The sequence below is a fragment of the Cryptotermes secundus genome, unplaced genomic scaffold, assembly GCF_002891405.2.
Source record: "Cryptotermes secundus unplaced genomic scaffold, Csec_1.0 scaffold2252, whole genome shotgun sequence".
In the NCBI taxonomy this organism is placed as follows: Eukaryota; Metazoa; Arthropoda; class Insecta; order Blattodea; family Kalotermitidae; genus Cryptotermes; species Cryptotermes secundus.
Genome location: NW_019732873.1, coordinates 11,491 through 31,583, shown reverse-complemented (window position 1 = coordinate 31,583; position 20,093 = coordinate 11,491). Strand labels below are relative to the sequence as shown.

At 48.1% G+C, this 20,093-nt stretch overlaps 1 protein-coding gene across 1 annotated transcript in view; it reads right to left on the bottom strand.

Annotated features, from left to right (window-relative positions):
- The window catches only part of LOC111867834 (influenza virus NS1A-binding protein homolog), a 31,888-nt gene extending 22,042 nt beyond the window's left edge, over positions 1 to 9,846 (bottom strand). The window contains exon 1 of the mRNA XM_023858022.2: positions 9,619 to 9,846. Within this exon, the coding sequence (XP_023713790.1) occupies positions 9,619 to 9,640 (22 nt within the window). The 5' untranslated portion in view covers positions 9,641 to 9,846. The remainder of the gene's footprint in view (positions 1 to 9,618) is intronic.
- Positions 9,847 to 20,093: the final 10,247 nt, after the last annotated feature.

Here is a 20,093-nt window from a genome sequence, read left to right as displayed (position 1 = left end):
TTTCTAGTAGTCCCTTTCTGGCTTTCCTACCGATATCCCTATATATGCATTCCTCTTCTCCCCCGCGCGTGCAACATGGCCTGCCCATCTCATCCTCACTGACTTGAACAATCTAATTATCCTTGCAGAAGAGTACAAGTAATGCAGAATGGCATTACTCATAACAATTGGGTTTTGGTTTTTTGGGTACCCCGCCTGACGTCAAGCAGGTTCAGGTGGAGGCTCCTTCGCCGGAGGTAACGCGGCAGGGAAGCTGACCACCCACCTGTATCTATGGCCGATGCAGTGATGTGTGGCTGTTCACTCTCCCAAGGCATACTTATCTACGGATGTGACTGGCAACTACCTGATTCATTTCTACAGTTCTGAGGCGGTGACACACTAATTGCACGGTCTTCGTACGAAACTGACAGTCGTTCATCTCGCTACAGAGGACACAATGTGGAAAGCCGAAGAGAACTCTGACACACGATTTTCGAGACGGTTCCATCAGGCCTACTGGCACTTCAAGGCCACAGCAAAGTCGTACAACCTCCGGAGATCGTTTCAGAGTGGAGCTGAACGTTTGGCGCGCTCTCTCGAGCCACTCTTCCGGTAACAAAACAATGTCTTGCAAGATCGATACGATATTCCGATTTCTACATTGTTCAGTTCATTGTTAAAGTAAAGTAAAGCACGTCTTACAGCGGCTGATTAGAAAACTGGATATTTTTCTTCGCTTTGGAATTATTATCCGTCGTTTATGTAAAATATACACGGATACGAGTTTTAAGTCAAACAGGCTTAATTATCCATTCTCTGGCCACGAAATGGGTAGCTTATGGTTCAACCTCCATCGTTTCAAACTTACAGTTTACGTCTGACAACGCGTGATGCTTCTGCGCCGGTGCTGGGGCCCCTGGATACGCCTGCAGCTAAACAAACGGCGTTTCTTTCATGGTTTATTGTGTTACCATCACCGAAAATTGCGCAGTCTGGCAAATTGCTGGGCTAATTAAAATTAAAGGTCGTTCAACAACGTTGAAACATGAACTTTGACCTATGAAAACTGGCTTCCTGGCATGACGTCGTATATTGTGGTATATACAACGAATTTTCGAAGACGCATACTGTCTCCATCTACAATGTGAAACTGGGGCAGCATGTTCATGGCGTCACATACCAGAAGACAGTGCTTCTCAGTCTGCATAGGGAGAACCTCAAATCTCACTTTTGTGTTTGTAAACAACTGTGAACCTTCTACCGATGGCAAAAGGGGCCCACACGGCTGGAGCCTTCAGGCAGCGATCGAGCTTCATTCATTTGCCCCACTATGACTTCCGCAGTGGTGAACATTCATATTACACTCTGGGATGTGACCCAAAATACTACACGGGATCACAAACCCGAACACAGTTCTCTTCCTAAAACACGTTCTCTCCCCTCGTAAACACATCAGCCATTTTGAAATACCGTGCAAGTCGGCTCCACGAGGGATCCGATTCGACTATCGACCAACAGTTCGATTACTCTGATGATTTCCGTGGTTCCCAAGTTTCTCCAGATGGATTCCAGGGTGGCGCCTGAAATTAGGCCACAGCCGCTTCCTTCAGTATCCTCCATTCGACGCTATACGTATAGTCTGAGCTACTAACGGTTTCGTTAAGATGTACACTACATACAGAGGCTTGGGAAAATAATGGCAACACTACAGACACTGTACACAATTCTTTATTAATATGGTGCTGGGCCACCTTCTGCCTTCAGTACAACCGCAGTCCTTGCAATGGATTCGTGTACAAGTGTTGAGCGGTCTCTAACGCAATTTTATACCGTTCTTCTTGAAGAAGATCTTCAAGTTGCTTCAGAGACGTTGGAAGTGGGAACCTGTTCCTCACTCTAGTCTCCAAAACTGACCAGAGTGGTTCAATGATGTTCAAATCTGGAGATTGTGTTGGCCAGGGAAGATGTTGAAGTTCACCTTCTTGCTCTTCAAACCATGTGAATGGGCGGGAAATAACGTCTGGACCATGGGATGCACCTGATTACCCAACCAGTCCACGTACTCCCTTGCAGTAACGAGGCCAACAGAACACTGTACCACGATATGGCTGCGCAAACCACCACAGAACTTCCCCAGTGTTTCATTGGTGGAACCGACCCAGATATTCCGGACTGCAGACTTCCTTGGGCGTTCTCCAAACGTAAACTCTTCCTGGTGTGAAGGACGACACACGCACGCGTTTACAGTTGTCTGGAGGTCGCGGTGCTCTCGTAGTGGCACCATTCACACATCTGAGCATTATACTTTCAGTAATCGCAGCCCTTCCGCTACCGTGGATGCTGGGTCTGTCATGCCCACGTCTGGCAGTTTTTGTGGAAACTGGGTTTTCCAGATGAATAGTCAGTTCTGATGTTCACCTGTGCTGCAGTAGTTTTGTGATTTTTCGGAACAATCCTCCTCATTTACAATGATCTCCTTCTGTCGGTATTGATTTTCGCCCACTGTTCCTCTTGCCTGACGCTGTCTTCCCATGATCCGTGTACGCCGACATAACCTCAGAAACTGTCGCTCTCGGTGCAACTAATGTGGAAGATTTTAATATCAGATGCTCCAGCTAAACGCGCACCATCGATGTCCTCTTTCAAAAACGGACAAGTCTCCCATTTTCCGATTCTTTTACACGGACAGTCACTGAGCACAATCATTATTGGACTTACACGAGCACTACAGAGCGTAAACAAACAGAAGAACGTTCAGTGTTGCCAACTGAAGTTCTTACAATATAGCCAATACAAACAAATTCTATTTCTCTATTTCCTAGTGTTTCCATTATTTGCCCCCCCCCCCCCGCCCCCCTGCTCATCGTCGACGAATTATAATGGGCGTGAAACGAAGTGGTCGTCGGCTAATTTCCGCAGACATCCCGGAATTGGGCCGCAAGGACTGACTACGAAAGCTCTAGTCAGAACAATCAGTATCCCAGCCAAAGGGAAGACGGTGTGTTTCGGTCTCGAGAAGCGCTGGGCGGATATCCCCAGTTTGCAGCACAAGAAATGATGGAGCCACTTGGCGGGACACTGGGACCCTGGAGTTTCCCCGGGCATCGACCTTCCCACTATTTGATAACCTTGAGAAGTTAACAAACTGAAGAGATCATAAAAAGCATGCATCTTACGTCTCAACACGTCCACGCCTTGGCATGGCTCCATGTTCGCAACTATGGAACTTCCCCGAGTTTACACATTCAAAATATTCCCAGCACGCTCTAACCTGACGCACAATGACATTACGGCGTATGGGGGAGCAGAGGCATTGCTCCACCATTCTTAATCTCGCCACTAGATGGAGATGGTCAGCTTCACGCTCGTACCGCTTTACTCACAGGAAACAGCCCCCGATAGCCGCTGTATAGGAGGCTGGTTGGGTCCCAGAGCCAGTCGATGTTACGAATCGTTGTGATTATGACTTCCCATAAGTGGGCTGCTATAAACCTCGAGGGAGGGTTCGTATCAGTTTACAACGGTCTGATATATTAACCGGTAACAAAATATAGCAGACAACATGCAGAACAAAGAAAATGATACATGGAAAACAAAGACCGGTTCCAGAATGACCTACCCTCCCTTGAGGTTCACAGCAACCCAGTTATGGGGCTCAGTATGGCGACTGGTACCGTCGGGAAAATACGGAAAACAGTAACGCTTCCTGCCCCTGCTGGGAACAGCCCACAGCCTGACGCGACACAAGGACCCACCTTCAGCGGCAACCCGGAGGGTCGCTGGTTCAGTATTCAGCATGTATACCATACATTCCGATAGTACACATAAATTACCGTATTAATTCCTGTCAAACACGACAATTCACCAAATAACTCATATTTTATTGCGTACAAATGAGTTTTATTGGTCTCGAATATGTCGCTACGTGATTTTATTCCGAATGGTTTTCCTGGGTTTCAATTCATTACTCGCTACCCATGCCATCAGCAGATGCTATTACAGTCCGGCCTACCGACAGCGCTCTTATATAAGCCATAAATAATACATTCCTGGCTGTCCATTAAAAGCACAACAGAAACTTTGTATACAGAATTCTCAGCGGCTTCATAAACTCCCGAACATTAAACTGCCGAGAGTTCTGGTACAGCGGTAACGCCCGGGGAGATGAAGAGATCTCGACAGTGGCGGAGCCTGTACTCCCTTTCGTCCGGCGTCCGGGCAAATTCCGGACACAACGGATTCCTTCCACATCGCTTTCAATTCACCTGCCACCCAACGCTCAACAGCCTAGAACTGTGTTTCTCAAACGTCGGGCCGCGGTCTGACAAAGGTTGAAAACCACTGGCCTAGGTCACTGAGTGCAAAGTAGAACAGTCCAAACAAACAGGAGGCTGAGATGGGCAACACAAGCAGCACGAATTGCGAAACGAAATTAATTCACCACTGATGGCGAATCTGTCATAACATGGAACTTATTTTCGTGGAGAACAGATAAAACAAGGCGGATGAAGTGAATTTCGTTTCAACAAAGCAGTTTGGTGCAAACAACAGGGAGCTGCGTCTGGTCCACCCACGAGCACGGCAAGCCAGCAGCCAGACATCCTCTGCTGGACTTACTGCACAGTTCCCTACTGTCTGCAGAATCAACATCAGTCTTTCATCTGGCCTGGGGCGGGTTATCCGGGGGCCGTGTTTATAAGACTGACTACGTGGAACAACGGGAGCCTCAACTCCCCCACGTAAAATGCTTCCAAACTTACAACAGAGTTATAAGCTGGAAGGCTAATCAAGGGACCAAACAAACTCCTTCACTTTCGATTTATAATATTTGGTTATTAACAAGGGACTATAACTAATTGTACCTATATTGCTACTGCACTAATACACGTAAACGTAGAAGGTAAAGTCGTCCCTGCGCTCGTCACCCTAGCACTACGCCCCGGCCGCTTTAACCACGGAACCCATTCGATAGGAGACTTCATGAGCCCCAGAACCAGTCTGGTCGCTGTGTACAAAATAAATATCCTTCCCCCGTCGGAGGTAGGTACACTTTTAAACGTATGTGTCGTTTTATAAACCCCAATTCACAAGTCAGTTACACATTCATATCCCATCCACCCCGGATAACTGGGAGAGACATTCGTACTCCTGTTGCTCCCTCTGGAGCATATGGCAACCGCGAAACGCTTCGTTTCACTTCAGTTTCTCAAACTCGAGACAGTCAGCAGGACTCCTTGGGCGGGGGATCAGCCCGTCGCAACCTGCACAGGACAACACAAACAGAATAAACGTAAACACCCAAGCCTCGAGTGGGATTCAAACCCACGACCCCGTTGTTCCAGCGAACGAAGACAGTTCACGACCCTAGATCGCGCGGCCATCTGATCGCCTGATTGTAAGAGTGCGGCCCGTTTCTACAAGGCTAGCGGCACGTCTGTCACGTCCCTGTCGCCAAACAAATGAATGTGCAAACATTCGTATCACGGGAGGGAGGGGTTGCGTAACACAACACACATCTGTGATGTTGTGGAACAGAAGGTTAAGTTAATGAACGCCTCTTTAGGAGAAGAAACGATTTCCGATGTTCCTGCATTACCGCACCGAACTCGGCACTTCTTGTGCTGAGGGGAGAAGCCACCAGCCTTCAGTTGCTGAGGTCTCGGGTCACACTTGCGGTAGGTCCAAGCAGGCCTAGTAGCGGCGCAGGAAACTCTGGCAACAGGGCACATACCTGGGGCAGTCCGCCCGTCACAAGTGGGACACCGTGCAGTCCGACACAAGTTTGCCGACGTCTACGGTAAATTACGTCGGTGAACTTGGTCTCAAACCCAAACCACTCACAACATTTTGAACAGCAATGCTCATGGCCAGAGACAAAACTGCGGTCAGTCGGTATAGCGGCGGGGTAAAGGCCGGAGTTCGTTTCCCGACAGGTACAAGGGTTCTACTATTCTCCACGGCGTCCAGACCGGCTCTGAGGCCCACCCACACTCCCATCCAATAGGTACCGTTGTCTCTTTTCCCGGGAATAAAGCGGCAGGGGTGTGAAGCTGACCACTCACCTCCATCCAGTGCCGTGGTCAAGACTGGTGACCCTATACCTCCACTCCCCATACACCGTCACAATTTTACTTTATTCCACGATGCTGAATAGCGAGAATTGGCAGTCACTCCTAAGAACAGTAAGGTTAAGGTATTCCTAAGAGATCACTGTAAACATCGGCCGTTGCTAAGTAACGCCAGCAACATTCATGCACGCAATAACAGAACAACGGGGTTATACAACCTGTTTCTAAGCAGCTGCTTGGTGAACACGTTCACGCGGAAACGAGGCTCACACAATACAGTTACAATGGAAACGGGGGTGTTTTCTGTTGTGTCCGGCCCGAGGCTACATAGCGAGGGCCCCAGACCGGCTGAGGCAGTTCAGTTTAAAGTCAGCCGTTGAAGAAAAGACTAGGAGTTTGATGCGAAATGGCGGCCAGCTTCGGACACAGTTACCTCAGTTGTCGCCTGACAAGAGCAGTTCCAGGAGTGCAGCTGTTGAATGAAGACTATATGCAGGATCTGGAGTGTGTAATTCAGTGAGACTGTTATAGTTCCTATGTTAAATCCGTTGCCAGGAAACGGCTAGTGGTGAATGTAAGAGACTGAGGACACTATGTCAGTGATCTGTAAAGTGTAATTCCGAATAGTGTATACAAGTGGTCAATAAATCCATTTACGAATCCACACCCCGTCTACAGTCACACCCCTAAATCATGACAGTATGCTTTTACATTGAATAATATCGCGGATGGTTTAGAAAAAAGAATTCTCATTCCAGAAAACAGTGCTCTTCGGGGTCATCGCTACAGGATCCTCAAATCCACAAAATCGTCTCTCACAGGGCCGGAGATACAACCGGAAGGAAACACATGACTCGTGCTTCCTGTGACATAACACTCGTTACAATCACGGAAAATTCCGTCCTCAGCCATGGCAGCTGCACTTGTCCGTTATTACAGCACTGAAGAAGTTCTGCAGGTTGCAGACAACGGGGGCTAGAAACAGGAGATGAAGAGTCACAGGATTGGGACCGGTGACGAGCAATCGTAAAAAAAAGGCCCGAGTTCATCATGGACTGAGCACGGGGGGGGGGGGGTGATTTTACTCCGTCCAGTATCCAAAACTAGTTCTAAAATCGACATGACGCATTTCCTTGCCTTGGCTGTTCACGGTTAATTTAACGATTTTTTCAATAGCACGGATTATGCTACATCAAATGATAAACTGTAAAGGATCTGGAAGCAAGCGGCCATTGTATAATCGTGGCACTATCCCAGCATGTAGCTGGGGGGACCGAGGAGAACCACGAGGAAGAGACATATTACAATGCTCAGCTGCCATACAGAAGACAAATTGGAATGTAAAGTGGTCACTTAGGTTCATTTGGCACAGCTGCATGAAGATGTATAAGGAAGTGGAGGTATAGCTCCATGCATATTAAACTTCGGCACTAGATGGAGTGGTAGGCTTCACGTTCCGGCCGTTTTACAGTGGAAGAAACATCCCCTTGTGCCCATTTAGATAGAAGGCTGGATGGGCTCCATGCTTCGGAGCTGTGGCAAAAAAAAAATCTCTTACGCCTGCGAGAATCGAACCCTGATACCTCTGTCACTCTGCCCGTAGACTGGTCACTTTATCTAGTGGTCTATCCCCGGCAATGGCAAGGATTTTAATTACGCGTAGGATCAACTTCACTCGGGAGCAGGGATGGCGCAGTCGGTACAGCAACTAGCTACGGGCTGGATGTCCGAGGGGTCGGAGTTTGAGTGCCGGTAGGAACAAGATTTTCTCCTATCCAAGTCGTCGAGACCGGTTCTGGTGCCTACCCAGCCTCCTATCCAGTGACTACCTGGGACTCTTTCCCCGGGGGGTAAGGCGGAAGGGACGTGAAGTTGATCACTCACCTCCAACTAGTGCCGATGTCAAGAATACGTGAATCTATACATCCACTCCACCACACGTATTCATGGCATGGTGCTTGCTTCATTCTTATGTTGCCATTAAAACAAGTACAAAATGTATGACCAGGTCTGAACATCCCAAACCGTGCACACAGTGCGTCTGTGAGCACAATAAACAGCGGCTGTTTCCCTAGCAGCATTAACCGGCTGCAAAGCAGATGCAGGGTTTTCAGTGAGGTACGAACTGTCTATCCAAGTACCGTTCCGATGGCTCTCATGCTTCAGTTGCCTAAGCGATGTTGTCTTAAACCACTACGGCTACAGACACGAAATTCCGTGTCATTATCCCTGGTTATACCAATGAGGCGACATCCTCAGTTTAGAGCTCAAATCGATACAAGAAATTTCGACTATATGCAGAGTTTTATCATGAAGATGGCGACAGCAGACTACGTATTACTTGCACGCTATTATAACAAAACCACCTATCGGTATTCACGGGCATAGCAAACCTTAAATTGTGTAAACCCATGAACAGATCGAGAAAAAAATCAGATTGTTCTGGATAAACCCTGCAGATGGGAGGGAGACGCTGGTAGTTTGTGGTGCTATCTGTGTTTCAGTACAGACTCATAACTTTGGGACGATACGCAAAAATATTCTTAAACTGCCCTAAGTTCATAAGCAATTTTTTTCTGGCTGCACTTCCCGACCCTACCCAGAAAATCATGACTGTGCCCTTCGGCCAACCCAAAAAACTATATACTGTATACTTTGTACCTCCACCACTGGAAAAACAAAATCTTATCTAAACGCAAAAACTCACTCAAGGTTCACATGTAACTGTAACCTTTCCATTTCCTTGGGAGATAATACGGCAATATGGCGGCAAAACATGTCCGACCACGTGTCACAGCTGAACTGCCACCTCAAGGATCCAACTGTTCCACTTTTCATCATAATCATCATGAGAGACAGTTTTCATTAACAAGTAGCCAGAGCGAAATAACAGATTCATTCCCCACCCACGGTACGGCACCTGTGCAGTGACGAGAGACAGTTTTCATTATCCGGTAGCCAGAGCGAAATAACAGATTCGTTCCCCAACCACATGCACTGCATCTGTGCAGTGACGAGGCTCCATAAGGATCGCAACTGCACGCTCCACACAGCAAAAGCCTCTACAAGAGAGGTCAAGAAAACGTGGGTCCATACTTCCACTCCCCCATGCGTCTTCGTGGCGTAGTACTTAATTAGTTTAGCTCAGCGCCTTTAGCTTTTCATGATCGCATCCTTCCACACATTTCCCGATTCATTATTTCGTGGCACTAGCTTCGCCGACAAGCGGCGGTAGCTCGGTCGGCACAGTTCGCTTGCGGACTACATGTCACGGAGTTTTTTATTGTTGTTGTTGTTGTTGTTCTACCGTTCCATGCTATAATCTGATACCAAATGGGTCATTAATCCTTTACAGTAATGGTTACTATTCATACCACATGGTTTACAATAAAGAAAATCTGTGCAGCATGTCCAACAAGTGATTCGCACGGTTCTCACAACAGCGACTGTTTCCCCATACAGCACTAACCGGTTGGACTTTGTAGTGGAGACATTGTGTTTCCTGTGAGGTACGAACTAAAGGTCATATATTTACGCCAATAAAATTTCAGCAGAAGTGTGTACTTACGTTCGGCTGTGGTCGGGTGCATAATCGGACGATTTTGTCTTCACAACAGCTCAGTAAGTCAGTGTTTCCGATGCCAGGTGCGTCCAGTATATACTTTATCACTAAGTAAACACAGAAATAGGGTCCTGGGTCGCGAACAGAATAATGCCGAGTACAAGGCAGATGTCACTGCAAGGAAGCAACAACCTCCACCGAAACCCACGCCGGCTGAAACTGAATTGTGGAACACGAACCACGTCTGGTTCAGTCTGTTGTCTGGTTGACGGACCTAGCGACTCACGTGACTGAGCCGACTTTGTTCTCCTCCCCCCGGCGGTGGTTTACTTGGCAACGCTCCGGTACTGAAATGCTGCATGAGAGAGGTTACTATACTTTCAAAAAGAAGATTCTAGCGGGTTCTGACGGTGGTGGATGACACAGAATTATTGGGGTTTTCGACTTTTTCCATCGTCCGGAATTCTAGGTAACAGAGGACACGACGTTTCGGAAACAGATCCCGTTTCCGAAACGTCATTAGCTCTTTCTAAGGGGCCCAACTGAGTAGGTGTCTTCCTTTCTCACCTGAAGACGGAAACAGATCCAGTTTCCGAAACGTCGTTTCCTCTATTACCTAGAATTCCGGACGATGGGAAAAGTCCACAACCCCAGTAATTCTGTGTTTCAAAAAGAAGCTTCAAAAATACAAAAGACCTAACCGGGTGGGGGGGGGGTGGAGGGGGAACCGTGCATTTTCCTACGGAGATGCCTCCCAGGTGGAGGCAACAATTAGTTCCTATATTCCGACAAAAAAGAAACACTGCGGTGACATTCTAATGGCCAACCGGTTAGATTTAACACGTGGTACGTATAGTAACCACGGTTTTAGGGGCATTAGTGAAAGTGCATTTCATATCGATAACTTAACGACTTACGTCATCAGCACAACCGATACTTTGGGCACGAGATGCAAGCATATCCCCAGCCGAGGGCTCTTTTGGGCAGAAATGTAAAATTAGAATAGGTAAAAAGTTGTCCCTGCGCTCAATTAATGAAGCCCCACGGCATGCAGATGTATTGGTGGAGCGGAGGTATAACAATATCATTCTTCACCTCTTCACTAGACATGAGTGGTCAACTTCACGCCCCGGCCGCTTTAACCCCGGGGAAAGAGCCTCCGGCACCCATTCGATAGGAGGCTGGTTGGGGCTCCTGAGCCGATCTAGACGCTGCGGAGGGAAACTTCTTGGCCCCGTCGGGAATCAAACCCCAAATCCTTCGGCCGTCCAGCCCACAACCAGCGGATGTACCGACTAAGCTATCGTGGCTGCTAACAAGTACACATTCCCAGTCATGCCGCCGAATTCTCGTACTGAACATATTTCACACAGTGTAAGTTGTACACTAAGCTTTGTACCGTTCCCCAGTGATGTATAAATAAACACAAAACTTATAAGCAGGTAGATATTTCTATTTCTGGCTAACCAAGGCCATTAGGCTCGTCTGAATTCTCCCCTAGCGGTCAGGGCCGCATCCACCCGCAGGTAAACATACCACAGTAATGAACTGACCCTTACGAGGAACCGCTGCTTGAACTGCCGAGTATCAGGAGACAAACCGGTCCTCAGACTGCAGAAATTTACGTAGGACGTGAAGGGTTCTGACGATGCTGCATAGCACTGGGGTTTTGCACTTTGGGTCAGATCCCGTTTCTAGAATACCGGACGATGGACAAAGCCCAGTAATTCTGAGTGCATAATTTTCGTGCTTGCTTGCTGCATGCTTGATCGTGTTTTTCTTCAACCCTGACGATGGGAGCAGTACCCACGGCAGTATAAATCTACCAGACTGAGACGTCACATGCTTCACAGTCCCCACTGTCGAGAATCCCAGACCTCACGGCGGTGCTGTCGTCTGGAATGGACGTGACGCCGTCTATATTTCCTGGGCTACTCTACGGTCCCGTGATTAATTGGAAAGGTTTCGGAAGGCGCCGGTCGTGCCCTATCCCGGCATACGGTTGGAGAGACCGAAGAAAACCATGAAATACCTCAGGCAGCATCATCAGCGTCCAAGCACAGATTCGAACCGAATACTCCAGTACCGAAGTGCATAGCACTGCCGTTAGCCCAATCTGCTCAGTGACACCGTGCAGTATAATACCGACGTTTCTGAGGATAATGCTGCCTCCATCTTCAGGACGACGGAATTTTGATCTTCTGTTTAACTGACAGTTGTATAATCTGGGGGGCGGGGAGGGGGGCTCAAGCGCAAGCAATTCGATTCTGATGAATTTAAATGGGCTGGGCTGCATGAGTAGCACGCAGTAGCAACTTGGAACTCAGCTGCTTGAATACAGCTGCCCCATTCCTTACAGGACTACGAGTGTCCTCTCTTCCGCTGTGCCGAATGACGAACGAAGAATCGCCGCTCAGGCATTGAACTCCCTTACGAAATCCGAATCATCAAATTCACGATTGACGAGACAGCACTACTTCCAACAGTTCGTGCATTGGTCTGCTACGGGAATATGTTTGGCGAGCCGTTGGCTAGCAATGAACTGGTTAGTTTTCACGGGAACGTCTTACCGAACCGTTGCTCAGCAATGGACTGTTTCGGCTTGTTGTCACGGAAACGTGTGTTAGCGGGCCGTTAGCTAGCAATGGACTATTCAGGCTTTCAGGCGTCATGTCACAATACTATTTATATGCGCAGGCGTAATCAGAGCTCACACCGCGCAAGGGACACAGGCGTCTGGAGGTCCGCACTTCAATGAACGGACAAGCCCCTTTCAGCCCACATACAGTCAATGCGTGTGTGAGTGGAACCAAATTAGAACTGTCTTCATATATTCAAGGCTCTACTTACATCAGGACGAAGCTATTTTGGCACCACGAGAGCGCAATGACGGAGCGAACAATGCCAATGTTACGGGGCCCGCACGGTGAAAGCTGCGCAAAACGGGAAGCTATGAAGCAAGAAATTCCGTTCTACGCGTTTCCGTTTCTTTAGCTTTCTTAAAGACTATTCCCACGGAGCAGAGCCCTATTCGATAAGCTGACAGTCCCTGATCTAGATAATAAATTCCTTTTACGAACCTCGTATGTTCATTGCCGTGTTCACAACAGCCCCCAGTGGCCCCCCTTTCCTGAGCCAAATAAATCCTTTCACACCTTCACAACCTACTTCTTGAACAACCATTTTAATATTATGCTTCGGCCTATGCCGGGGCTACTTATGATTTTGGATGAAAATGTAAATACGCATTCCTCACCTCTCACTGCATACTACACGTCTCGCCCATCTCATCTTCTTTGACTTTGAAGAGTACTATATCTGCGTCACGGACGACACCGTGTGATCTGGTAGAAGTTTATCCACGTTTCGGAAGAATATACTGCCTCCACCTTCAGGGTCGAGGAGTGAGCCAAACAAGCAACATGTAAAAAGAACACTTCCACCGGACTAAACGACGTCATGACGTCACATCCCAAATGACAGTACTCTTCAAGGTCACTCCGTGAGAACCCGAGATCCTCTGGTCAAGGTATGGAAAATGGACACTGGGACAATAGACGACCGTGGCGAGGTATAACGCCAAGACGAAAAGAAAGTTCCTTCTAAAATCTTCATCAATATTGGTTTTCCCGCATTTAAATATCGGACAGAATGCAAATTACAGTACAACCGACCTGCCCTTACCTCAAGGAACAGAAACTGGGATATTTTTGGACGGCCCACTCTGGTCGCTTGAAACAAAAGACACGCTGAAACGATCGACAAATAATTCCAGCAATTACATGCGAAACCAAAATTAGTTTCATTTTTCAGTCCCTTTGAACAAAATCTCCAAATTACAGGCGCCACTCGCTGACTACCGGCTCACCGTGTGAGGCCCAGATGTCTGCAAGTTAGGCCTGTCCTAACGGTCACGACTATTTTCTGGAATGTGACACCGTGCAGCCTATGGCAGAAGGATACCGACGTTTCGAAGGAACATACTGTATCCATCTTCTTCCTCGTATACAGAAATAGCACGTTCTTCCGAAACGCTGATAAGGATTTACTAGCCTACACGGCGTCACCTCCCGGAAGACAGTAACCCTTCTGTTAAATGACTCCATTTCACTCTTTCCAACTGCACATACTCCTAAATGGGTCGGGGAGTGAGGCTAACCACTCACGTATATCTCGTGCCGAGGTCAAGAATGGTGAAGCTAATACCTCCACCCCTAACTTTACTTTCCCTCCTTTAACACACAAGAACTCTGCATTGTGTTCCGCATGTTTGTCACTAAGTAGAGTATTTCCCTAAACAGCATTAACGGGCTGGTCATTGTTATGGAGTGTTTCCTGTGAGGTACGGACTGAAATTATGTATAAATGAGTTAGATGAATGTCAGTGTGAATGGTCCCCCCAGTTAAATGTGTTTTTGTCAATCACCGATATGCGCGGAGCTGTTTCCACACAGCTTCACTACTGGTCAGTGATTCGCTACGATGCGCCACAAACGCATATGAAAAAAAGAGGGGGGGGGCTTAATGCGCAGTGTAAACGAATGCTAAACGTGACGCCCAGCAGAGCACACGATCCCCACTAAATCAGTCCAAACGTGCGCCTGCTAAGATTACCGAGTGACGTCAGCAGACCGCGTCCCGAATATTCCGCGGCTGCCACAAACGTTGAGGCGCCCTCTCCCCATCAGCACACCTGTGGGATGTCCGTCTGTACGCATGAAACGATTCGATAACCGCTGAACGGATTTTCACGAAATCGGATGCTTTATAAGGTTCGCTAAAAGTTGTCAAGACGTCCTAATTTTGATATAAATCGGACAAGAATAACGGACACTTGACATGGACACCTACGCGCACCTCGAGAGTAGCTCAGTAAACATTAACGGGGCGAAACATGCAACAAATAAAATCTGTAGGGAAAATGAAATAAGGGTTATATCAGTTCAGAATCTTTCGTCTTCTCGTCTGCTGCTAGAAACGTAGAAAAACTATAATTTGGTCCGTTGTTTTGTGTGAGTGTGAAATTTGGTCTCTCTTGCGTTAAGGGATGAACACAGATTGAGGGTGCTGACGACAATGTTGGGATGAATTAACATGAGGCCAAAGAAAGTTGTACAGCGAGAAACTTAATGCCTTGTTCACCTCACCAATTATTATTAAGGTAAAACTGTCACTGTGCGTAACTAATTAAGCACTACGCCATGAAGACGCGTGGGGGGAGTGGATGTATAGACCCAAGTTTTCTTGACCTCGGCGCTAGTTGGAGGTGAGTGGTCAGCTTCACGTCCTGGCTGCTTTACCCCAGGGGAAGGGGCACCTGGCACCCACTGGATTGGAGGATGGGTGGACCTCAGAGCCGGTCTGGATGACATGGAGAAGGGAAAAATCTTGACCGTACAGGGACTCGAACTCCAACCCCTTGGCCGTCCAGCCTGTAGCCAGTTGCTATACCGACTGCGCCATACCGGCTCCGATCAATTAGCATCAGGATAATGAAATCAAGGCGGATGTCACACGGGCGCGAGAGAAATGTGCACAAAGTTTTGGTAGGAAACCCTGAAGAAAAGAGACCACTAGGAAGACTTAGAAGCAGATGGAAGGATAGGATTAAAACTGGTGTTGACATCTGGCTCAGGATAGGGTCCAGTGGTGGGCTCTTGTGAACACGGCAGTAGCTGAGCAACTACTGGCCTCTAGAGGACTCAGTTCCATCGAGTCGGTTGGTTTATGCGCTCCACTAGGTTTGGAATTAGCCACGTGGATAAATATGGTGAGACTCGTGCTCTGCGGGCGGCCCGCCACCTGTACCACGCTGACTGCCCAATGACGCAGCCACACCGGAAAACAGTGAGCAATCCGTTTACTGCTGTGTGTGAGAGGAACAACAGGCATATAAACTGAAACTCAGGTTTTCACAGCGGTGACTTGAAGAATTTTATATTATGGGATATAAGGACATGTAACAGAGTTCTGACTGCTGCCTTCTTCATGTATGATTCTTGTCTGGCCTACACTTCGACCCTAAAGATGGAGGCGATATGTTCTCCCAGAACGTCCATCGACACTGACCGGGCTACAAGCGCCATTCCCAGACGGCACAACTCTCCAGTCATCTGCAGTGAACTTACCGTCACTTGCTCACAAATGGTGGAACGGCTACTGAATGAGGGTTTGCAGAGGATGTGGAAGCAGGTGGTTGTGGCCTCACAGCATGGGACATGTAAGTTCTTGGTCAGAAACATCTGGAGGAATTGCTTCCCTAAATCGGGGCTCTAGTGGACAGTTTTTATACAAGGTAAACAGGTGAAGTTTATCCTGTGCTGAATTACGCACCACGTCATGACGACGTGTGGCGAGTAGAGGTATAGCTCCACGCATTAACCCCGACACAAGATGGGGTCAGACTTCACAGCCATGCTCCTTCCTCATTGGGGAAGAGCCCCCAGTACCCTTTGGACAGAAGGCTGGGTGGGCCCCAGAGACGGTCTGGACACTGTGGAGTCTCTTGCTCATGCTGGAAATCAAACGCACTTCCTTCTTATTATGAACTCAAATGGAGGATAGCGGCCCGCTTAATGACCCGGCGGCCTTAACCCTGGGGAAGAGTCCCCGCTGGATACGAGTCTGGGGGTGCACGCTACGTAAAACAGAACAGTATCTCGCCCGTAGTCGATGTCCCAGCCGAGATTAGAACCGAGCACCTCTGGACCAGCCTGTTCGGTGATGTATGGGGTATGTGAACAGTTCCGAAAGGACCCTGCTTCATGGAGTCAGTTAATAGTTCGTTACTGATACCATCGTTGCGTTTATGGGTCTTCCGACGGGAGCACAAAAGCAACGCAGAAGCCTACAAAATGCCCTCTCCTCTCCTCTCCACACGTCACCGTGTGCACATTGCACCTCTCTATCTTGTGACGTGCTGACGTCAGAGCAGATGCCTGTTGCAGCCATACCGGGCGCGTGTGACGTAAACTGACGTCGGGCTGGATGTCCTGTAAACCGGTTTCGCCGAATTGTTACGATCTCTCGACAGGAAGCTCTGCAGACGGCGGAAAGACTTGACTGCGCCCTCTGTGGCTCTCGGAGAGATGCTGACACTCCTTGCCTAGTGCAGGAAAAGGGGAATGGATGGAGCTATACCTCCATTCCCCACTCATCTCCACAGCGTGGTGCTTAATTAAGCAGGCGGGAAATCTTATCTTTTATGTAACGTCCACTTCCTTCTCGTTTTTGAGACAGAAATTTTGGGGTCATTTCCAGTCTCGTTTCATAACTTGACTTTTCTTTAGCGAAGAACTGTTAGCCCCGTGCTCCTAAGACGGACGACACCCCACTGTCGGCTGTCCGCGACTCCTTATTCACCATATTCGTAGCTACCGTCTCCCCACCCACAACCTCAGGATGTACCACTAAGGAGGAACTCCAGGACGGCGTGGAGGGTTGCTGTCTTCCAACCCGAAGCTGGAGGCGACAGGGTCCTCAGAAATGCTAATAGCGTTCTCTCACATCCCAGAAGATGGCAATCTCCACCTCAATCTCGCAACGACTTCCTAAAGACGAAACAAATGACATGCCATGACCGTCAGGACGAACCTAACCTGCACGTCTGGTCACGCAAGCCCCCCCAGTTGGTTGCCTGCTGGGCCCCTCGCGGTGAGCCGGAAATTAGCAACTGGCAGCAGGAGCGAAGTCCCGTGCCAACAACACTAATTAGGATGAGACGAAAAAAAAGACATTCTCACTGTAAACACTGACGTGTCGCATAATTGGGGTCAAACCTGAAGGACCAGACATGATGGGAAGGTGCGGTTCATTAACTCCTTAGGGGGCGAAGTTGCTCTAAATAGATTCAGTTCGTACCGCACAGGAAACATAGCGTCTCCACAACGACCAACTTGTTAATGATCTTTAGGGCAGTAATCGCTGTTTATTGCGCGAATAATATGAGACACGTAAATACACTAAAAATATGTCCTGTTATGCAGTAACGTTAAATCAAGCGGTACACACATTTACCATCTGCCCATGAAATGTTCAATTAAAATTCACAAACAGCATGTGGCACGTGGCACGTTCTGGTCCATGTACAAGGTACTTATAGCCCCCTCGGGGCACCGGCAGCGGAGGGAATTCTGGCATCTCCCCCGGAATTTTGTAAAAGAGAATGAAAATTGAAAGCCACGTGAAAATATACCAAATATTACAATTATGTACTAAAAATCACGTTTCTATCCTGAATACTGCAGGACCATCTCTAAGAACAGCCTTAAAAGGCTCAAAACCAAGTTTGTACGAAAATGTTTGACTGTCCACCTTCGTAAAAAAAATTATCGCCTTTGCAGATCCCATGACCCCCCCCCCATACACACTTCGCGTGCACTGAAATGTCAGTTCCAGCCGACAATACGGGCGTTTCACAGACTCCACTGGTTTGCCTTTTCCACTGGTAATAACGAATAGCCACCCGTTGAAACCGGGCTGCCGTCGAAACACGGTGGCGCCGTGGTGCTCCTTTGAGTGGCTGTGCGCCGCCCTGGCACTTCTTTTAAATACTGATGTTAGACACGAAAACCTTACTGCAGCTTGTTTACTTTGCCACGTCTGAGGTTGGAGGCCCAGCCCCTCCAAGTATGTGGGCCCCATGAGCTGCTTGTCGTTCAGTTCTGCTCACTAAAGTGACAGCTGTTGTCAGGCAACGACATGGACTTCATTCAGATCAGAAGTGCGTGCCCGAACACACTGATACTTTTCACTTTTTGAGGGACTACGCCCCTACGCAGAGATAAACGGTCTGGCCTGTCACGCGACAGACCGAACTTTGTACTTGAAGACACAAACTAGACCAACACACGCTTCATAAATCTGTCGCTGTTCCTTTCGCTTGCAATCTTCGCAGTAAACATGGCCACAAAATCAACAATTACAGCCGGCTGTTGGCGAACTCGACACAGAACGAAGGTCAGTATGTCGCAGATTCAACTCAAAACCCGAAACGATAAGCAACTTCTTCATACAAGCGAAGCGATTAATATTACTGCCTTCTGAAATGAGACGCTCTGTAATTTGGATGATACGTACCAAACAGTACGACGAACATCCCACAACATAGCCACCTTCACAATCACCGGCATGAAAATATCGTATCTCGAAAGTGAAATGAGATCACCTGCTCACGAAACATCAAATGCTTCTTTTCGTGGCTCATCTCACAGCTTTGTTAGTATCTACAACAACAGTGTGACATGACGGCTGAAAACCGGAATGGTGGAGCAACGGATAAACGACAGACCCTTCCTCTCGTCAGAGAGAGTTCCCCACATCAACAAACCCGCAATTGTCCGACAATAATAAAAACCTGGTCGTAAGGCCCAGATGGGTGCTTTATTCTAAGACAGACTGGCCGACTGACCGTCGATCCTAACACACAACTCGAATTCGAATTAAAGGATGAGCAGAGATCAGTCCGAGATTAGTCCAGAGGCTCTCCAAAGAGTTTTGTCAGGCAGACGTCGTTCAAGGCAGTCGGATTCTTCACAGAGATTCGTTTCACGGACATTTTCAGGAGGAGTTTAATGTGTGCGCTGTAACAATTAACTGCAATTGTAAAGAAGTGTCAATAAACCGAATCATCAAATCTAGAACCCACTATTATTAGTCACGTAAACCCCCAACAGGTGACAGTATACAGCATCGAATGGTAGGAATAGGAACGGATTTGGAAGGAAAAGGTCGCGACCTAATTGAGGTACAATCTCGGAATTTGCCTGGAGGGACTGAGGAATATTACGAGAAGCCTCAGTCTGGGCAGCAGATATCGGGCGGGGACTCGAACCGAGCACATCCCGAATATGAGTACCGAGCGGTACCGCTATACTAGCCTGCTCGATGAAATTAAATGTTAATTTGTCTTGCATTAAAGATCACAATACTCCAACAGGCGGAATACCTGTGAAGGTCGGATTCCGCAGAAATTTAAAGAATTCAGACACGCACCTTTGATCCCTCCAAGCGCAGCGGTGTGTTTAGTTTGCCCACGCGGTGTGCCTGTGTGTTCCGCACGGCCCCCCGAGCAGCTCTGAGTGGTTCGCCTTTGTAGTGAGGTACGAACTGAATATTTAAACATTACCTCGTTTTTGGATACTACTACGCTACAAGCCGGAAGGTCGCCAATTCGATTCCCGATGAGGACACTGGATTTTTCAATTGACCTAATCCTTCCAGCCGCAATATGACCCGTGGGTGGAGTCATCCTCTAACAGAAATGAGTACCAAAAATCTTCCTGGGGATAGGGGGCGGCCAGCGCGTAAGGCTGACAACCTCACCGCCATCTATCAGCAAACTGTCTGGAAAATGTGGGAACCTCGACAACTCACAACCCTATGGGCCTCCACGGCCTGTTTCAGGGATAGATTTACCTACCTGACCTCTGATTATGCTACTATCAGTTAACCAGTAAGTTGTCCGCAGCGGTACACGACGT